This window comes from Mauremys reevesii, linkage group 1 (assembly GCF_016161935.1).
Source record: "Mauremys reevesii isolate NIE-2019 linkage group 1, ASM1616193v1, whole genome shotgun sequence".
NCBI classification, from domain to species: Eukaryota; Metazoa; Chordata; order Testudines; family Geoemydidae; genus Mauremys; species Mauremys reevesii.
Genome location: NC_052623.1, coordinates 72,417,977 through 72,434,276, shown reverse-complemented (window position 1 = coordinate 72,434,276; position 16,300 = coordinate 72,417,977). Strand labels below are relative to the sequence as shown.

General features: G+C 40.4%; 1 protein-coding gene across 4 annotated transcripts in view; it reads left to right on the top strand.

Annotated features, from left to right (window-relative positions):
• The window catches only part of DIAPH3 (diaphanous related formin 3), a 481,747-nt gene that overhangs the window by 340,651 nt on the left and 124,796 nt on the right, over positions 1 to 16,300 (top strand). For all 4 annotated transcript variants that reach the window (XM_039507674.1, XM_039507681.1, XM_039507691.1 and 1 more), the window contains one exon: positions 4,759 to 4,894. In XM_039507674.1, the coding sequence (XP_039363608.1) occupies positions 4,759 to 4,894 (136 nt within the window). The remainder of the gene's footprint in view (positions 1 to 4,758; positions 4,895 to 16,300) is intronic.

The following is a 16,300-nucleotide window of genomic DNA, read 5'->3' as shown; positions in this document are numbered from 1 at the left end:
CAACAAACTTAAATTGGACCAGTGTCAATGACTAAAAAGAAAACCTCACACTCTACATAATGAGTACTTTGTTATAATTTTCCACTGCACAATTGAAGAGAGAGAGTGATGCAACATCTATCTGTATGCAGAACAATTATAAAAATAATCCTGACAAAGTATTATTTTGTAACTCTCCCACATAACTTAATCACTGATTTATGTAGAATCCATTATAATTGTATCAAAATGGCTTCTTAGTTGTCATTGTTTTCATACCTTTTTTACGTTGTGCAAAGGAGGCTATCCTCTGGCCAGAAAGGGGTGAACATACTGCCATTTCTTAGTAACAGGGAAATGGCAGTTCTTCCTGGCAACTAAGGAAGGTGTCAAAGTTAGTCCTTACAAATAGGCAAGCAAGTAGCATTGAATGTCTGGCCTGTAAATAGTCACTGTCATATTTGATTGGTTGCTTTTTGCATCTACAAAGTTAGCAGAAATTAAATGAGTTAATATTTCAAGTTCTGCAGGTCATATTCCTTAATCCTTATATTTTTATATGTATACATTTGATCATCATTTTACATAAAATGATATAACAACTGTCCTGCTTTTGGAAATTCCAGTCGTCATAATATAGATTTTTGAAAGTGTTGTCCCTGAAATAATTTCTTGTATAGAATGATGAAGGGAATATTGTCTAGTGGTTAGAGCATATAAATAGGAATCAGGTGTTTTCAGCTATATTTGTAGTTCTGCCACTAAATCTCTCTGTGGCCTTGGACAGTTTAGTTAACCTTATTGTGTTTCAGTTTTCTAGCTATAGAATGCTTCACTAGCTAACAGGAATATTACTAATTTTGTTTTAAAAGTGTTTTGAGATCTTTCAGAGGGAAGATCTAGCAATGCAGAGTATTGTTTGACTAAATAGAATCAACAATGAGGGAAGAAAGCTTATGAGAGATGATGGTAGATTTGCTTTGAGCCTAACTCTACCATGATGAAAGTAATGTTTTCTTCTCTGCAATAACAGCTATGAAATATAGACCAGCAAAAACTTTGTACATTGTAGACATTCTGATTAATCTGAACTTGTTTGGTTTGGTAATAGTTCTTGTGAGAAATTGTTTGCTTATTTCACAGGCAAGAGCAATCCGATCATAACTTTTCTATTTCCATGAGAACAATGTCAAAGTGGAAGTTTTTGTCAATTGATTTGCTCATGGTTTTTTCCTAACATTTTGGATATGTTTAGCAAATTGCCATTGATAGAAACATAGGAGTGGAAGGGACCTTGAGAGGTCATCTGGTCCACTCTTCTACACTCATGGCAGGACTAAGTATTATCTAGACCAGAGGTTCTCATGGACCACCAGTGGTTCGCAAGCTCCATTCAAATGATCCGCGGATAGTGCCCTCTAAGATGCGCACCTGGGCGGCTGCACATAAAAAATGAAGGGCCACCCACCTAATTAGTGGAGCCATGCAGGCATGGCTCCACTAATTAGGTCCCTGGAGAAGATGCACATGTAAGGTGAGGTGGTGGCCTTGTGGGGAATAAGGGGTAGGTGGGAAGGGGCACTGGAGTGGGAAGAGGAGGTCGGGGGCATTTGGGATGTGCAGGGCTGTGGTGACCTGAGAGAGAAGGTCCTCCTTCCCAGCCCCAGTTCAGGGGCTGCTGTGGTGGGGGAGAGAGACCCCGCTCCTTCCCAGCCCCAGCTTGGGGGCTGCTGTGGTGGGGGAGAGAGGGCACATCCATCGCAGTAGAAAGATAAGACTACTGATATTAAAATATGAGTTGTGTGCTTTTATTTGTAGAACAAAAAAAGTTAATTATTATAAAGTTTTTTTTTTATACAGTGCTTTTATCCAAAGTGCTTTACAATAGTTAGCTAACGGTACAAACAACATTTGGAAAGATCATTAAGTGGTCTGCCGAGACCCTCAGTAATTTTCAAGTGGTCTGCAGGGAAAAAGAGTTTGAGAACCACTGATCTAGACCATCCCTGACAAGTGTTTGTCTAACCTGCTCTTAAAAATCTCCAATGATGGAGATTACACAACCTTCCTAGACAATTTATTCCAGTGCTTACCCACCCTGTCAGTTAGGAATTTTTTCTTAGGGTATGTCTACACTACCAGATTAGTTCGATTTCACTTAATTCGATTTTGTGGAATCGACCTTACAAAGTCGAATTTGTGTGTCCACACTAAGGACACTAATTCGACTTTGTGAGTCCACACTAACGGGGCAAGCGTCGACATTGGAAACGGTGCATTGTGGGAAGCTATCCCACAGTTCCCGCAGTCCCCGCTGCCCATTTGAATTCTGGGATTTCCCCACAATGCATGCTGGGGGGGAGGTGGGGGGAAATGTGTCAAGGGTGGTCTTGGGTAACTGTCATCATTCAACGTGCTTTCGGACGTCTCAAGGGGAGACTGACTCGCTCGGATCTCAGCGAAACCAATATCCCCATTGTTATTGCAGCTTGCTGTGTGCTCCACAATCTCTGTGAGAGCAAGGGGGAGACCTTTATGGCGGGATGGGAGGTTGAGGCAAATCGCCTGGCTGCTGATTACGCTCAGCCATACAGCCGTGCGATTAGAAGAGCCCAGCGGGAAGCGCTGTGCATCCAGGAGGCTTTGAAAGCTAGGTTCCTCAGGGAGCAGCGTAACCTGTGACTGTTCAGTTTCTTTACAGAGAAGCTGAACCTGCCCCTGCTTCAGTTACTGTTGACTTTCTTCTGCGGTTATATACCCTGTTCACCACGTTTCCCTCCTTCCAACACACGTTTAAAAATAAAGTTAATGGAACATTGTTAATTAACAATCTTTTCTTTATTAATGAATTCGCGTTAAAGGGTTGAAACAGGGACGCAGACTGTGGTGGGTAGGGTGTGCAGTGATGTTAACACCGCTTCTTCACTCGAGTAATGACAGGATCCTGCTCCTAGAGCGGTCTGCAGTGCTGGACTGGTTGTTTCAACGGAGCCTGCCATCCCTCCTTTTCGGGACTCTGTGTGCGGGGGCTACGTGACCTTGTGGCGGGGGAGGACGGTTACAGATTCCCCTGCTGCGTGGCTCTGTGGTCCGGGACAAGGACCGCTGCATAAGTTCTGTAACCGCCCTCCCATGCCACAAAGTCACGTACCCCCCACCCACACAGAACATGGAAAACACCTCCCAGACCGACCAGGGTGCCTACTGACTGCACTGTGTGTGTGACCTGCTCTTGATCCTGCCCCCGTGTCTGTACCCTGGTAAAGGTGACTGTCCTATGCAATTAACAACCCCCTTCCCCACCCCCTTCACAGACAGTCTTCTGTAGAAAAACTTGACGGAAATAGTAATTAACAGCAAACTACTTTTAATAATCAACTACACAGTTAGGGGATGAAACTGGGATTGGGGCTTCGGTGAGCCAGGAAGGGAAGGACTTCTCAACATTTAGGGAATGAGAGCCTTCTTGTATTTGTGCACTCTGCAGGGGTGCAGTGACAGTTTTCATGGCCCCTGTCGCCCCTCCTTCTTGTTACTTTGGGTGAGGGGGGTTTGGGACTTTGTGGTGGGGGAGGGCGGTTGCAGATACAGTGCAGGGGTGCTCTGTCCTCCTGCCTGCGGTCCTGCAGAACATCCACAAGGCGCCGGAGCGTGTCAAATTTTCCCTGGGCATTTCCTGTGTGGCTGGTCAGAACATCCAAGCTCAGACTGCTGTCCAGAGCGTCAACAGAGTGGCGCACTGTGGGATAGCTCCCAGAGCTATTAAGGTCGATTTCTGTCCCCACACAGCCTAATTCGACATAGCCATGTCGAATTTAGCGCTACTCCCCTCGTCGGGGAGGAGTACAGAATTTGAACTAAAGAGCCCTCTAGGTCGAACTAATTAGCTTCCTGGTGTGGACGTGTGCACGGTTAAGTCGAATTAACGCTGCTAAATTAGACATAAACTCCTAGTGTAGACCAGGCCTTAATATCCAACCTAAACCACCCTTGCTGCAATTTAAGCACATTGCTTCTTGTCCTATCCTCAGAGGTTAAGAACAACCTTTTATGTATCGGAAAACTGTTGTCATGTCAACTCAGTCTTCTCTTTTCCAGACTAAACAAACCCAGTTTTTTCAGTCTTCCCTCATAGTGTTATGCTTATAAGAAGCACACAGAATCTTTTTCAAGGGGATAAGGCAATACACCGTGTTTATTGAGAGTACAATTTAAGCATTAAAATCAACATGTGTCCATTCACACATACACACACACACATACACACACGTGCACATACACACCAAAAGGTAATGCAGCTGGATCTTATAGTTATCAGTCCTTAGTGTTGCTCGGTCAGTTCCAGTGGCCAGCTGAAACTGCACACGAGGGAGGGGGATGGAGCTGGGTCTTTGTCAGACACATCCAAAGGTCTGGTGTTGATGGCAGAACAAACCCAAAGTCTCATGGCAATACACCCTTCTTTTATAGTAATAGGTTCCCAAACAAGTCTGTGGACCTTGCTGTGTCTCACTGGATCTGTAAAAGCAGCAAAGAGTCCTGTGGCAACATCCGACGAAGTGGGTATTCACCCACGAAAGCTCATGCTCCAATACGTCTGTTAGTCTATAAGGTGCCACAGGACTCTTTGCTGCTTTTACAGATCTAGACTAACATGGCTACCCCTTTGATATTATAACTTAGGTATTTTTTCATTTTTATAGTTTACAAGTTTGTTCTGTCTGAAACTTTACTTACATTGTTTCATTACCAATCTCTCTCTCTCTCTTTTTTTAATAGCAAGCAGCCAAGGAGAATATAAGAAGAAGAGAAGCAGAGGAAAAACAGAGACGTGCTAGAATAGCTAAGGAGAAAGCAGAAAAAGAAAAAATAGAGAGGCAACAAAAGAAAAAGCGCTTGTTAGAAATGAAAACAGGTGAGTAATATGGAAAACAGCCTTTTCTATCTAGTGTTATGTATGAAATTAAACTACAGCCTCTATTTTATTATCTTGATGTGCTCTTGAGGAGAGGCAGAATAAATGACTTCACCAATTAAATAGTACAGCAAAGCTGTTCTTAAATTTGATTTTTATTAACAAGCTGTTCTAGCTTATCTGCTTTTCTCAAGCTATGTTAGACCTTGAAATGGTGCTCAGTACTTTCCCATTCACGATCTATTGAACATTTTGTACTCAAGTATTAATGATTTATCTCAATTAAAGCTAAGCTGAAAAAGAAGCTATTATGTTACATGTGAACAAAGTCACTTTCCAAATCACAGAGCCAATTTATTTATATTTTAGCTAAGGGAAATTGTGATTTTTCTAATTGTTCCTTTTATGACAATAGGCTTCTTTTATGTAGCTAAGATTCTTCTCTGAGTATGTGTCAGTGTGGATCCCACTGTGAGTGTACATGTACCTCATGCGCATGAGAATGGAGTTTTTCTGAATCGTAGTGACCCCGTCAGGGCCAAGGGTGTGTCTTTTACCTCCTTTTGATGCAGCATGAGGATGTAAAGAGTGGGACAACTGTAACCCTGGCTCAGTTTTCTCTTACTACCCATAGCAGTGAGACAGAACCTGGTGAGTGTCCAACTCACTAGTTCTTTGCTCAGGGTAAATTTCTACATATCTTCATGAAAATCTCAGAGCTATTTCTGATCTTCGATATTGACCATCATGAAATGTCTCCATCCCTCTGAACTGATTTCTAATGATCAGACTCCACTCACTGTACAGGGTCCCTTAGCATGATCAACTCAAAACCTGTGGGCTTATAGCCCTGTCCTTCTTGGGATGGATTAATCTCCCCTCAAGGTGGACACAGCATTTATGTTTTTTGTATGTCAGAATCTCGAATACCTAGCGGATGATCGGTCTGCATGTCATTCTCCACAAGAACACAGAAGTCATGACATGTGAGGCTAAAGCTCCATCTCCTGGAATGGTCCACGAAGGCCTCATCAGACCCTGAGGAGAAGAGCTCCAAAAGTTATGCTGGCAGACAAGCCAGCTTCATCCACCACCCCAGCCAGCAGACTGACAACACCAAAAACCAGTCCAGACAAGACAGAGCTGAGAAAATACCTTGCACTGAAGCCATGCTCACCTCATTTGCACCAAAACTGCCACTCAAAAGGGCCACTCTGAACACAGGAGACAGTCAGCATAAGGCGCCCAGTGTTCTCCCGTAAAGATAGACACCAAAAAGCTTTCATATATAAATCCACCAATCCCTGTGGAGAGTCAAAGTGTGGGAAAAAGAATAGCCTTAGATACAGGAGACTTCTATGGCACCAACCCTAGATCCAATCCTGCACCCATCAGCATTGATGCTCACAGAGGATGAGCCCAGAGGAAACTCAAGACCATCATTGCTGCAGAAACACCAGCACTGGAACAGACTCAGATATTGAGAGTGCTATGTACTTTGGTACCACTTCTGGTGGAGGTTTACTCTGCACCATCACCGGGCATACATTCTTCCCATCTTCTAGTAGAAAGCCCTCTCCTCTGCATACAGTGATTGACACCACAGAGACACCTACCAACTTCCCCTAAAGATTAAACTGTCACTAGCCCAGCAGGAATGGTACTGGACTGGCCAATACCCGACGAGCCAGCTGTATTCCTACAGTTTTCCACGGTGGCCCTATAGGCAGTACTGGGACCTATCTTCTCAAGCTTCAAGATGAAGGTCTCGCTGCACTTGAGTAAGAGGAAAAGATGACTCAACATCCCTGGCTAGACCACCTTTGCCACAATACCATGAAGGAGCAGATCCAGAGATAGAGCAACACCAACACTCTATATCATCACCAAAGGATTTTTGGTAATGATTCTTTGTCATCTGATGAAGGGGTTTCCTCAGTACTACTACCAGATGACTTAAAAGCATTCCAGAATTGTTTTGTGAATATTGCCAAGACTCTCCCTTTGCCTCACCTAACCTTGTCTGCTTTTGAGGAAGGGAGGATAGGATTCTGTCATCCTTGACAACTCCTTCCATTGTGCCGGGTAGGAGGAAATAGTGATTTGTTCTTTGATAAAAAAAAATGTCCTATATGGAGCTTCAAAAACTTGGCAGTTATGCTTTGAAGAACCCCAGCGAGATGAATGTTGCTAACCTTGTGGAGCTGCGGGATCTGGAGGCTCTGGTAGAGGGAAGCCACAAATCTCAGCAGTCTTCCTAGTCAGATTTGTGCAGTTCAGGAAGTTTTATATATATGGTTTGTTTTTATTTATTTATTTATTTATTTATTTATTTATTCATTTATATATGAGAGAGAGAGTCTGTCCTTGTAATACTAGCACAGCTATAAACTCTTGAGCTATAGTAAAAAGAAAAAGTATAGTATATCATTGGGAATATATAGTCAGTCTTTATCAATTTCAAATTGCATGGGGATAGTTTAACTTGCATAGTGATATTGCACTACTACTAAAACAGTGAAGGGGACAAGAGGAAATCTCCTTTTTAACCTTTCTGAGTTGCAGTGGTAGAATATGTAAGGAGCTGATGAGTACTTTCTTACTGATATGGTTCCCTTGCCAGTACCCCTCTCTCTCTTTCCAATCTTTATCCATTCTAATAAAATGTTTGGTACTGTATCTTTAAAACCATTGCCTTATAAAATGAAAATGTGGGCCCTGATAATTTATTACCCTGACTCATTATTTATACACATGTATTTTCTGTTAATTAAAGGGGCAGGCAAGGGATGAGGCATCAGCTACAGAGGCCATCAACTGAAATAAAACTCCAGTAATTATTTTGTGTAGGTACATATGAATGTGCAATCATTTGTATCTAGATAGATGGAAATAATGATTGCAGACAACTTACATGCACTCTGATGGGCCAAATGCCAACTTTGTCTCTTGTTTAAAAAAAAAAAATCTAATATTTGAAAATAAAATCTGGGTTTATGTATTGGTATCCACAAATATGTAATTTGATTCATTTAATTTATATGTTGCAAACTAGAATTGCATCAAATTGTGTTTGACAATCAAATGTGGCTGACATCTCATATTTATGATTTGGGGGAGAAAATATGAAGAGTGTACTTTATTATTATAAATTAATATTCCTCTTAAGATAACACCTAGAAGCACCAAATCAGGAGTATGTCCCATCATGCTAGACACTGCACAAACACACATGGAGATGTAGTGCGCACCATAAACACCTTGCAATCTAATATCTATTTTTCTTTAATCTTCAAGACAATCTTCCTCTACCAAAATTAATATATTGCTCCTTTACATGTGATCCAGGCTATGAGATATGCAGCTAGAAAGAATTTTAAAATGTATTTATCTGCATATCTGGTACAGTACATTTATTGCTGTTCCATTCTTTTGGGAAACTAAGGAATTATAGTTGCTTTTTAATAATAATATGTATATTATGTAAGGGAGCCTGAACTTGGTTTATTGAAGCCACTATGGTGTTACTTAATTCACAATATTTGTTTTATTCAATAAATTTTCTAGACACTCTAGTTTACCATGTACAGTATGTAAATTTTCTGTCTTGTAGTTTTTCATTGTTCTGGCTTACGCATACACTTCTGTTTTCTACAACTCTTTAGAGTGAAACTATTATTTTTTATTCTTTGTACTCTCTAAAGGCTACATTGGTTGTAGTATAATTGAGAATTCCATCATTGTGGCATCTTCTTTGTGCATCACTTTGAATACTACTTAGGTAATAAGCCACTTTAATCAGTAGTTATTTACATAGTCTGCTTTTTCTTATTCAAAAGCAGCGAAGTGATGCCACAATGATCTCTTACGCATCAAACCTGCAAACCGCAATATAATTTTTGTAAAAGTTACTCAGGAGTTGGAATAAGCAGCAGCAGCATGTTTCAATTGATCTAATAAATCATGACCTCAGTTGTTGCCCTTTTCTGCCTTATATTCAACCTGTTCTTTGGGAATAAACAATTCTAATTTTGCAAACTCTATTGGAGTGCTTAGTATATTATTTCTTAATAAACTAGCTTTAGTTTCTAATTTCTGTCCTTTAGTTGTGAAATATGGATATTGTCAATAATTGTGTACTAGACTTCAAAACAAAAAGTCATATTCCACCTGACAGCAAGATGTTGAATTTTTACACCAGTTTAGACTATTAAGTTTCAGCTGTGCATATATGCAAAGAATTACAATTCCAATGCCATTGGATAAAACACTTGACTTTGTCTGGAGTAGAAATTTCCTGTATTTTTTACCCTCCCTATTCCCAACACCAACGCATGAGACTTCCATTGGAGTAATCCTTCTGGCTGTGAGGGAGAATCAGTATGATAATAAAACTCCTTCAAACTTGCCCCAATGAGTCACACAAGTAATCTCCTTTCTTTGAAGAGTAACAGTTTTGATAGTTTCAGTCATTTCTAACATAGATTTTTCAGGTGACTTCCACTGAAAATCACAGGCCCCAGGACAATAGTAGGATCCTGATTTACATTTACATCCTGATCCATACATTTAGCCGTACAAGTTCACTCAGTTCAAATATATATGAAGCAGCCAAACTAAATGGTAATATGCATCTATAATATTGAATCTTCAGCATAGAATGTTAAGTTCAAACACCTGAACAACTGAACATTATAATTAGGATTATAATTATATTTATTTGTACACCTGTATATTAGGTTAAACCAGGAGTCAGCAACCTTTAAGAAGTGGTGTGCCGAGTCTTCATTTATTCACTGTAATTTAAGGTTTCGCGTGCCAGTAATACATTTTAACATTTTTAGAAGGTCTCTTTCTATAAGTCTATAATATATAACTAAACTATTGTTGTATGTAAAGTAAATAAGGTTTTCAAAATGTTTAAGAAGCTTCATTTAAAATTAAATTAAAATGCAGAACCCCCAGACCGGTGGCCAGGACCTGGGCAGCGTGAGTGCCACTGAAAATCAGCTTGTGTACCGCCTTTGGCACACATGCCATAGGTTCCCTACCCCTGGGTTAAACACTATGGGAAATATGAAACACAAAAGTGGATTTTGCAGAAAATGCAGTAGTGAAGACTAGCACATATCTTTTAATAATACAAAATAAAGCTTAGATGCAAAGTACAGGTAGAGAAGTTAACCCTTCTATTCAACACTTCTGGAATCTGTAGAAGGAGGGAAAAGCAAGCTGTCTTTTCTTCCGAGGGAGCAAGTTCTCTAGAAAGCCACCCTCTTGTATGTCATGCTAGAATCCAAAGCAATTTCTTCATCTCACCTTCCCTTCCCATTCTCTGCTGCACTAATGATACTAACTTTAGTAACACATATATCTGCTTCTCTCACAACTGCTTCCAAGCTGCTCCCTATTCATGGACTGTCCTCTGTGAACTTGTTCTGCAGGCCACTTTCTTCTCCTCATTCAAATTCCTCCTTAAGGAACACTTCTGCCATGAGGCTCGCAGCAACTGAATCACCTGCCTCCTCTTCCCAATCTACATACCCAGAGAGACAGAGTGGGAGTGTATGTCCAGCCTACCTGTCCACACACACACACACACACACACACACACACACACACACACACACACACACAGTATAGACCAGGCCTCTGTCTCTGTGCCATCTCTGGTCTTTTCTTTCCAGTGGGTGTGCATCTCCATGTTCAAAGTATTCGGAGGAGGCTAATGGGTGTCCTTTCTTTCTCCCTTAGTCAAGGCTTACAAAGGAACCTGGCACTTTCTCCCTTTGTAGGAGAGAGTAGAAGAGAGGTTCTGCTTCAATTGTGGGTCCCTATGTGTATTGCACTGTGGGTACATATTCAGTCCCTTAGCTTGAGACCAGAGAATTCTTGCAAGCAGTGTCCATTGCTCACACCTGTGCCCCTGCTCTCCTCATGCTCCATACCAAAGGTATAAGGGGCAGGTTGGACCAACTGCCTCTCCAGTTACTTCTTACTGCCACATGGCCTGAGTCAGGACCTCCAGTATCTGGAGTGTCTGGGTTTTTTTCAGCCTTGTCTTCAACCTATAAATATTTCAAAGTTTTCTCTTTAGTATAGCTATTGTAAATAGTCTTTAATAGCATAGTTCGTATTTAGTTAAAGCAGCAAAGAATCCTGTGGCACCTTATAGACTAACAGATGTTTTGCAGCATGAGCTTTTGTGGGTGAATACCCACTTCGTCGGATGCAAGAGTATTTAGTTAGTTTCCTCACCCCAGGAACCCCTACCACCACCGCTCTGGCTCCTGATACCGGAATTAGACTATGCCCAGAACATCAGGCTTTAAAAGCTGTCTTCTGTCCCCATTCCCTTTTAGTCAGCAACAATCACCTGGACTGCTTTTACTGCTTTGGGGAAACAAATATCTCCATCAGCTGCAATATTTGTCACTCCTTCCCTAGGCATACCTAACAGATTCAGGAATTCCAGCTTAAAAAGCACCTAGCGAAAAGGCTATGAATGCCTAGTCCTGATCCCCTCTATACATTGGCCAGAGTGAGCAAGGAGCGCACCTCCTGTCATGTGGCCTGACTTAGGAGTGAGAGAGAGCACACCTATGGACCGTCCATCGGGGTCTCATCAGGAGAACAGGGAATGTTCTCGTAAACACAAGAGCAGATTCCCCCTTTAAGTCTATTCCTCTTAAAGCTGAACAAGCCTTTGCACCCAGCCCCTAAAGACGTCCTAAGCCCCAGGGCCATGATAAAAAGGATCATAAGAGCGGGGCTTCGTTGGTACCAGACTCCTCCCCAGCAGTAACAATGCCAGCGATACTACCTAAGTCAAAAGACTGAGAACTGCCAATATGGGCAAAGAGTACCCATCAGGAACCTCAGTCACTGATGGTACCATCACAACCCAATACCCACTTAGTCTTTCTACCTCAGCTTTATCAGAATGAGCAGAGCTTGGGATACTAATAGATGAATAACCACACACAGTGTTCCATAAACACAACATCTCACTATGACTACATCCAAAATTCACTCGTATATTTTCAGAATTTCAACTAAACCAGTCAATTCACTTCCCTGCATATTTTTTTCCAAAGCCCCATGACTCTGGTGAGGAAAGGAGACTTCGTTCCCTCGACATAAGATGAGCATTGGCATTATACCTGCAGAAATCATATCCGATCAGAATAACATCTGGAGTGTTTGTTGCCGTAGCAGAATGAGTCCAAGGTCAAGCTATATCCTCTCAGAGGATCTCTGGCTGTATCTGACACTCTCAGTTGGCACAGCTCCTTCTCCTACATAGGGCCAGGGCTCACTCTGCAAGGGCCCAAGTCTCAGTGGCATCACTTCAAGAGGTCCCCTTGCTTGACATTTGCCAGGGCAGCTATATGCAGTTCCAGCCACACATTCAAAACACATTATGCCTTGATCCAAGATTTCTCTGCTGACACATCCTTTGGGGGGGAAACGGTTCTACAAGCAGCTTTACCACCTGAATTCTTGCACCCACCTCCTCTTTCAGTACTGCTTGTCAGTCACCCACAGTGGAATGCATATAGGGACCGGCACTCGAAGAAAGGGAAGTTACTTATCTTATTGCAACTGGAGTTCTTCAAGGTGCGTGATCCCTATCTGTATTCCACAACCCTCCGTTCTTCCCCTCTGCTTCAGAGGACATTGCTTGCAACAAACCTCTGGTCTCAGGTACAGGGAGTGCATGCATACCTACAGTGGAATACTGATAGGGACCACACATCTTGAAGAACTCCAGTTACAAAAAGGAAAGTAGTAACTTTCCAGTCTTCCCTCTGGCTTTCCCTTCTGGTTGATTCTGGTGTTGCATCTGTCTCTCTGTTGCTGATCATTACAGTTATCTCGACTCAGCAGTAGGTCAGCAGCCCCACGGGGTTCTGAGGAAAGAGTAAAAAAGTGCTGCTACTGCTTACTCCATACAAGGGGCTTGCGCACTCATAACCCCACTGAGGCTTTCCTGTAACCACAGTAACCCAAATCTAATCAACCCTGTAGCTCAACCGTGAGCTTGAAGAAGCCACCTCTAAGAATGATTGAGTACCTCAATTTTCTTGTTCCTCCAGTCTCTCTCTCTACTATGGCTGCCAGCATGGGTGCTCATTGTGCCTATGTAGAAACTTTCTGATTTGATTAGTAAGTATTTATTTTTAAATTTAAATACAGTTTAATTTTTATTTAATATGAGTTTTTTATCTGTGATCTACTACTTGCAAATGCATATAGTACCTAAAAAGAGAAACAACTTTATGATAGTGATATATTACATTATATTACAAATAACAGATCTTATGAGATGCTGATTTCATTTTAAAATAAAAATGTGCTAATGAAGTTTGAGTTCCTTGCTGCTCACAAGTGATTTGTATAGGAAATCTTTCCCTGAAAAATGACATTAGTGGAAATACTAGTTTTCAAGTAACTTAAAATAAAGATTGCTTCCATTCTTGCCAGCTTTGTTTGAATTGGAGCTGTGACATACACAAAGAACATGAAAAGAATAATTCATAAATAGTAGACTTTATTAACCTCTTTATATATAGATGACTTTGCACTTTCAGTGACAATTGTTCAATCAGCACCCCAATCTATTATGAATAGAGCTCATTAATGTGCATAAACTTGGTCTATTCTGGTTATAATGCATATTTAATGTCACATGCTTTTCTTATAGTAGCTGCTTAGTTTTGCTTTAAAAAATAAATAGCCCCAAATGAACAAGAAGGGTCCTCAAATCAGTAAATCCACAATAATTAGCTTTTTAAAAACATTATCCTTATTAATAATTTATATTACTCTAATTAACCCAGTATTTAAAATTCTTAGGTAAATGAGATGATAGACATTTACACCAAGGTTTAATGTGCAGGACAGAAGATGATAGTGAATGAGGAAGAATGGTTTGGAAGTAGTTGCCTTAACTTTTCATTTGTAACCTTTTTAATGTTTAGGCTTTTGCAGAAGGTGGCTATAGTGCAGGTGTAAAACTTTTTGTGTGTGTTAGCAGTAGTCAGTGACAGCAAGGTTTCAACCATAACTATCTTTTATAAAGTTTTTTTTATCTGAGCATTTCCTAAATTATTGAATTTATAGCATTTTATTGTATGTTGTTTATTTATAGACTGATGTCAGATTGTGGATGGGGAGGAGTGGTAAATGTGGTATACCTTGACTTTAGTAAGGCTTTTGCCACTGTCTTACATGACTTCTCTTAAACAAACTAAGGAAATATAGGCTATCTAGAGCTACCATAAGACGGGTGCAAAACTGGTTGGAAAACTGTTCTCATAGAGTAATTATCAGTGGTTCAAAGTCAAGCTGTAAGGGCATATCAAGTGGGGTCCTCCAGGGATCTGTCTGAGTCAGGTTCTGTTCAATATCTTCATAAGTGATTTTAATAATGACATAGAGTACGCTTGTAAAGTTTGCGGACAATACCAAGCTGGGAGTGGTTATAGATTGGAAAATAAAAATTAGCTTGTGTAGTCTGGAGAAAAGAAGACAGAACAAAGGTACATTATAACAGTTTTACAGTACATAAAAGGTTGTTACAAGGAGGAGGATGAAATGTTCTTGTTATCCTCGGAGGATAGGACAAGAAGCAGTGGGGTTACATTACAGCAAGGGAGGTTTAGGTTGGACAAAAAGAAAAGCTTCCTAACTGTAAGGGTAGTTAAGCACTGGAACAAATTGCCTATTGAGTCTCTGGAATTTGAGTTATTGGAGGTTTTTAAGAACAGGTTAGACAAACACCTGTCAGGAATGGTCTCGTTATTACTGAGTCCTGCCGTGAGTGCAGGGGACTGGACAACATGACTTGTTGAGGTTGCTTGCAGTCCTACACTTCTAAGAGTCTGTGTTTTTTTGCCCTTGTGATGCATTGTGCAAAGGGATCTTCTGTGTGTCAATTTCCCCTTCCCACAGAGCTACTGCAAGTTATCATGTGTCCCCACCACTAGAACACATTTTGTGCAGAGTCTCTCCCTTGCCACTCTTTAAATTCATGTTACAGCAAAGAATGAGCAAGCAAGTAATTCATCATGTCATAGTTTCATCACCTTGTGGCTGTTGTTCCTGGGTAACGTGCTTTTCAGGGTGGATTTGATTTAAGTCACTAGTCAGGAAGACTCAATTTAATCATGGATTTCTACATAAAAGTTCATTCTTGTTGGTTGTTATAACCTTAATATATATTCTTCACAACTCAGAGATAGATGTAGGTTTCATTTTTAAAAGGTACACACTATACATTTTTAAAGTTATTTTATTTTGAAAACTTTTCAGTTTAGTTTTACAGCTATATCAGAAAATGAATGATTGTTTGGTTATTTCATTTAAGTCACTGGTAGGTGAACTATCTCCAATTCAACTGGTTAATCATTAATATTTGGAGGAATTTTTTGCCATACTGTATTAGAAGGAGAACATTACCAGACAGACATTTAAAGTGTTTTATTTAACTAAAACATTTTAACACAACAAGCATATGAATTTAGTTAAACATTCAAGTTTTTTTAAAATCAGGTTTGTTTTTGTTAAAATTGTTTATAACAAATAGTTAAATGAAATATTAAAAAAAACAAAAACAAAAATTAAATTGACTATGTCAGCCAGGTCAACATGAGAAACTTAAAATATTGGCTTCTGCAGCTAACTCTGTCGTCTTCACTTTCGTTTTCCTGTTTGTTCATAATCTGGAAAAGAAAAACAAGCTTTCCTGATTTTTCAGGTCCCAAACCATTTCTCAATTTGGAATGAGTCCAAAGGAAGAAAATATTCTTTCTATACCAGAAGAAGAAGCTACTGCTGTTAAAATTGAGATTATCACTTCAGCAGTCTCTGAATCCAAGTGCTTAAGTGACTTCCACCAGTTCACTGGTGTGACTTTCTTTAAAACATCAGCAAACATATATTTCTTGAACGGTTCACCCTTAGCTCTGAAGTTTATCATAGTTGGCTTTATGGAGGGATGATTGCTGGATGTCCATATCATAGCCAATTCCTCTTCTTCAGCAGTTAAGCTTTGACCCTGGTACCGAGTATTGAGAATATTTGCAAGAAAATGAGCTGGAGATAGTGCTTGTCCCATTCATTTTTTTAATGCTTGTAATTTAACTTTGTCATTGTTGCATATTTCTCTTTTTAAGATCTCACTCAGTTCCTTCCGAATTTCAACAGTGTCAACAATAAAACAGCTATTTCCCTGCATTTTGTTCAAGGCTACAGAAATAGGCTTCAGGGTACTCAGCATGTGTTCAACATTTCTCTGAAGACCAATGTTGAGAACTTTGGCTGTGACAGTGCCATCTATTTTTTCACGATTTTTTTCACAAACTGTCATTGGATTAGGCCAGTTCTTGATATAGTGCTCAA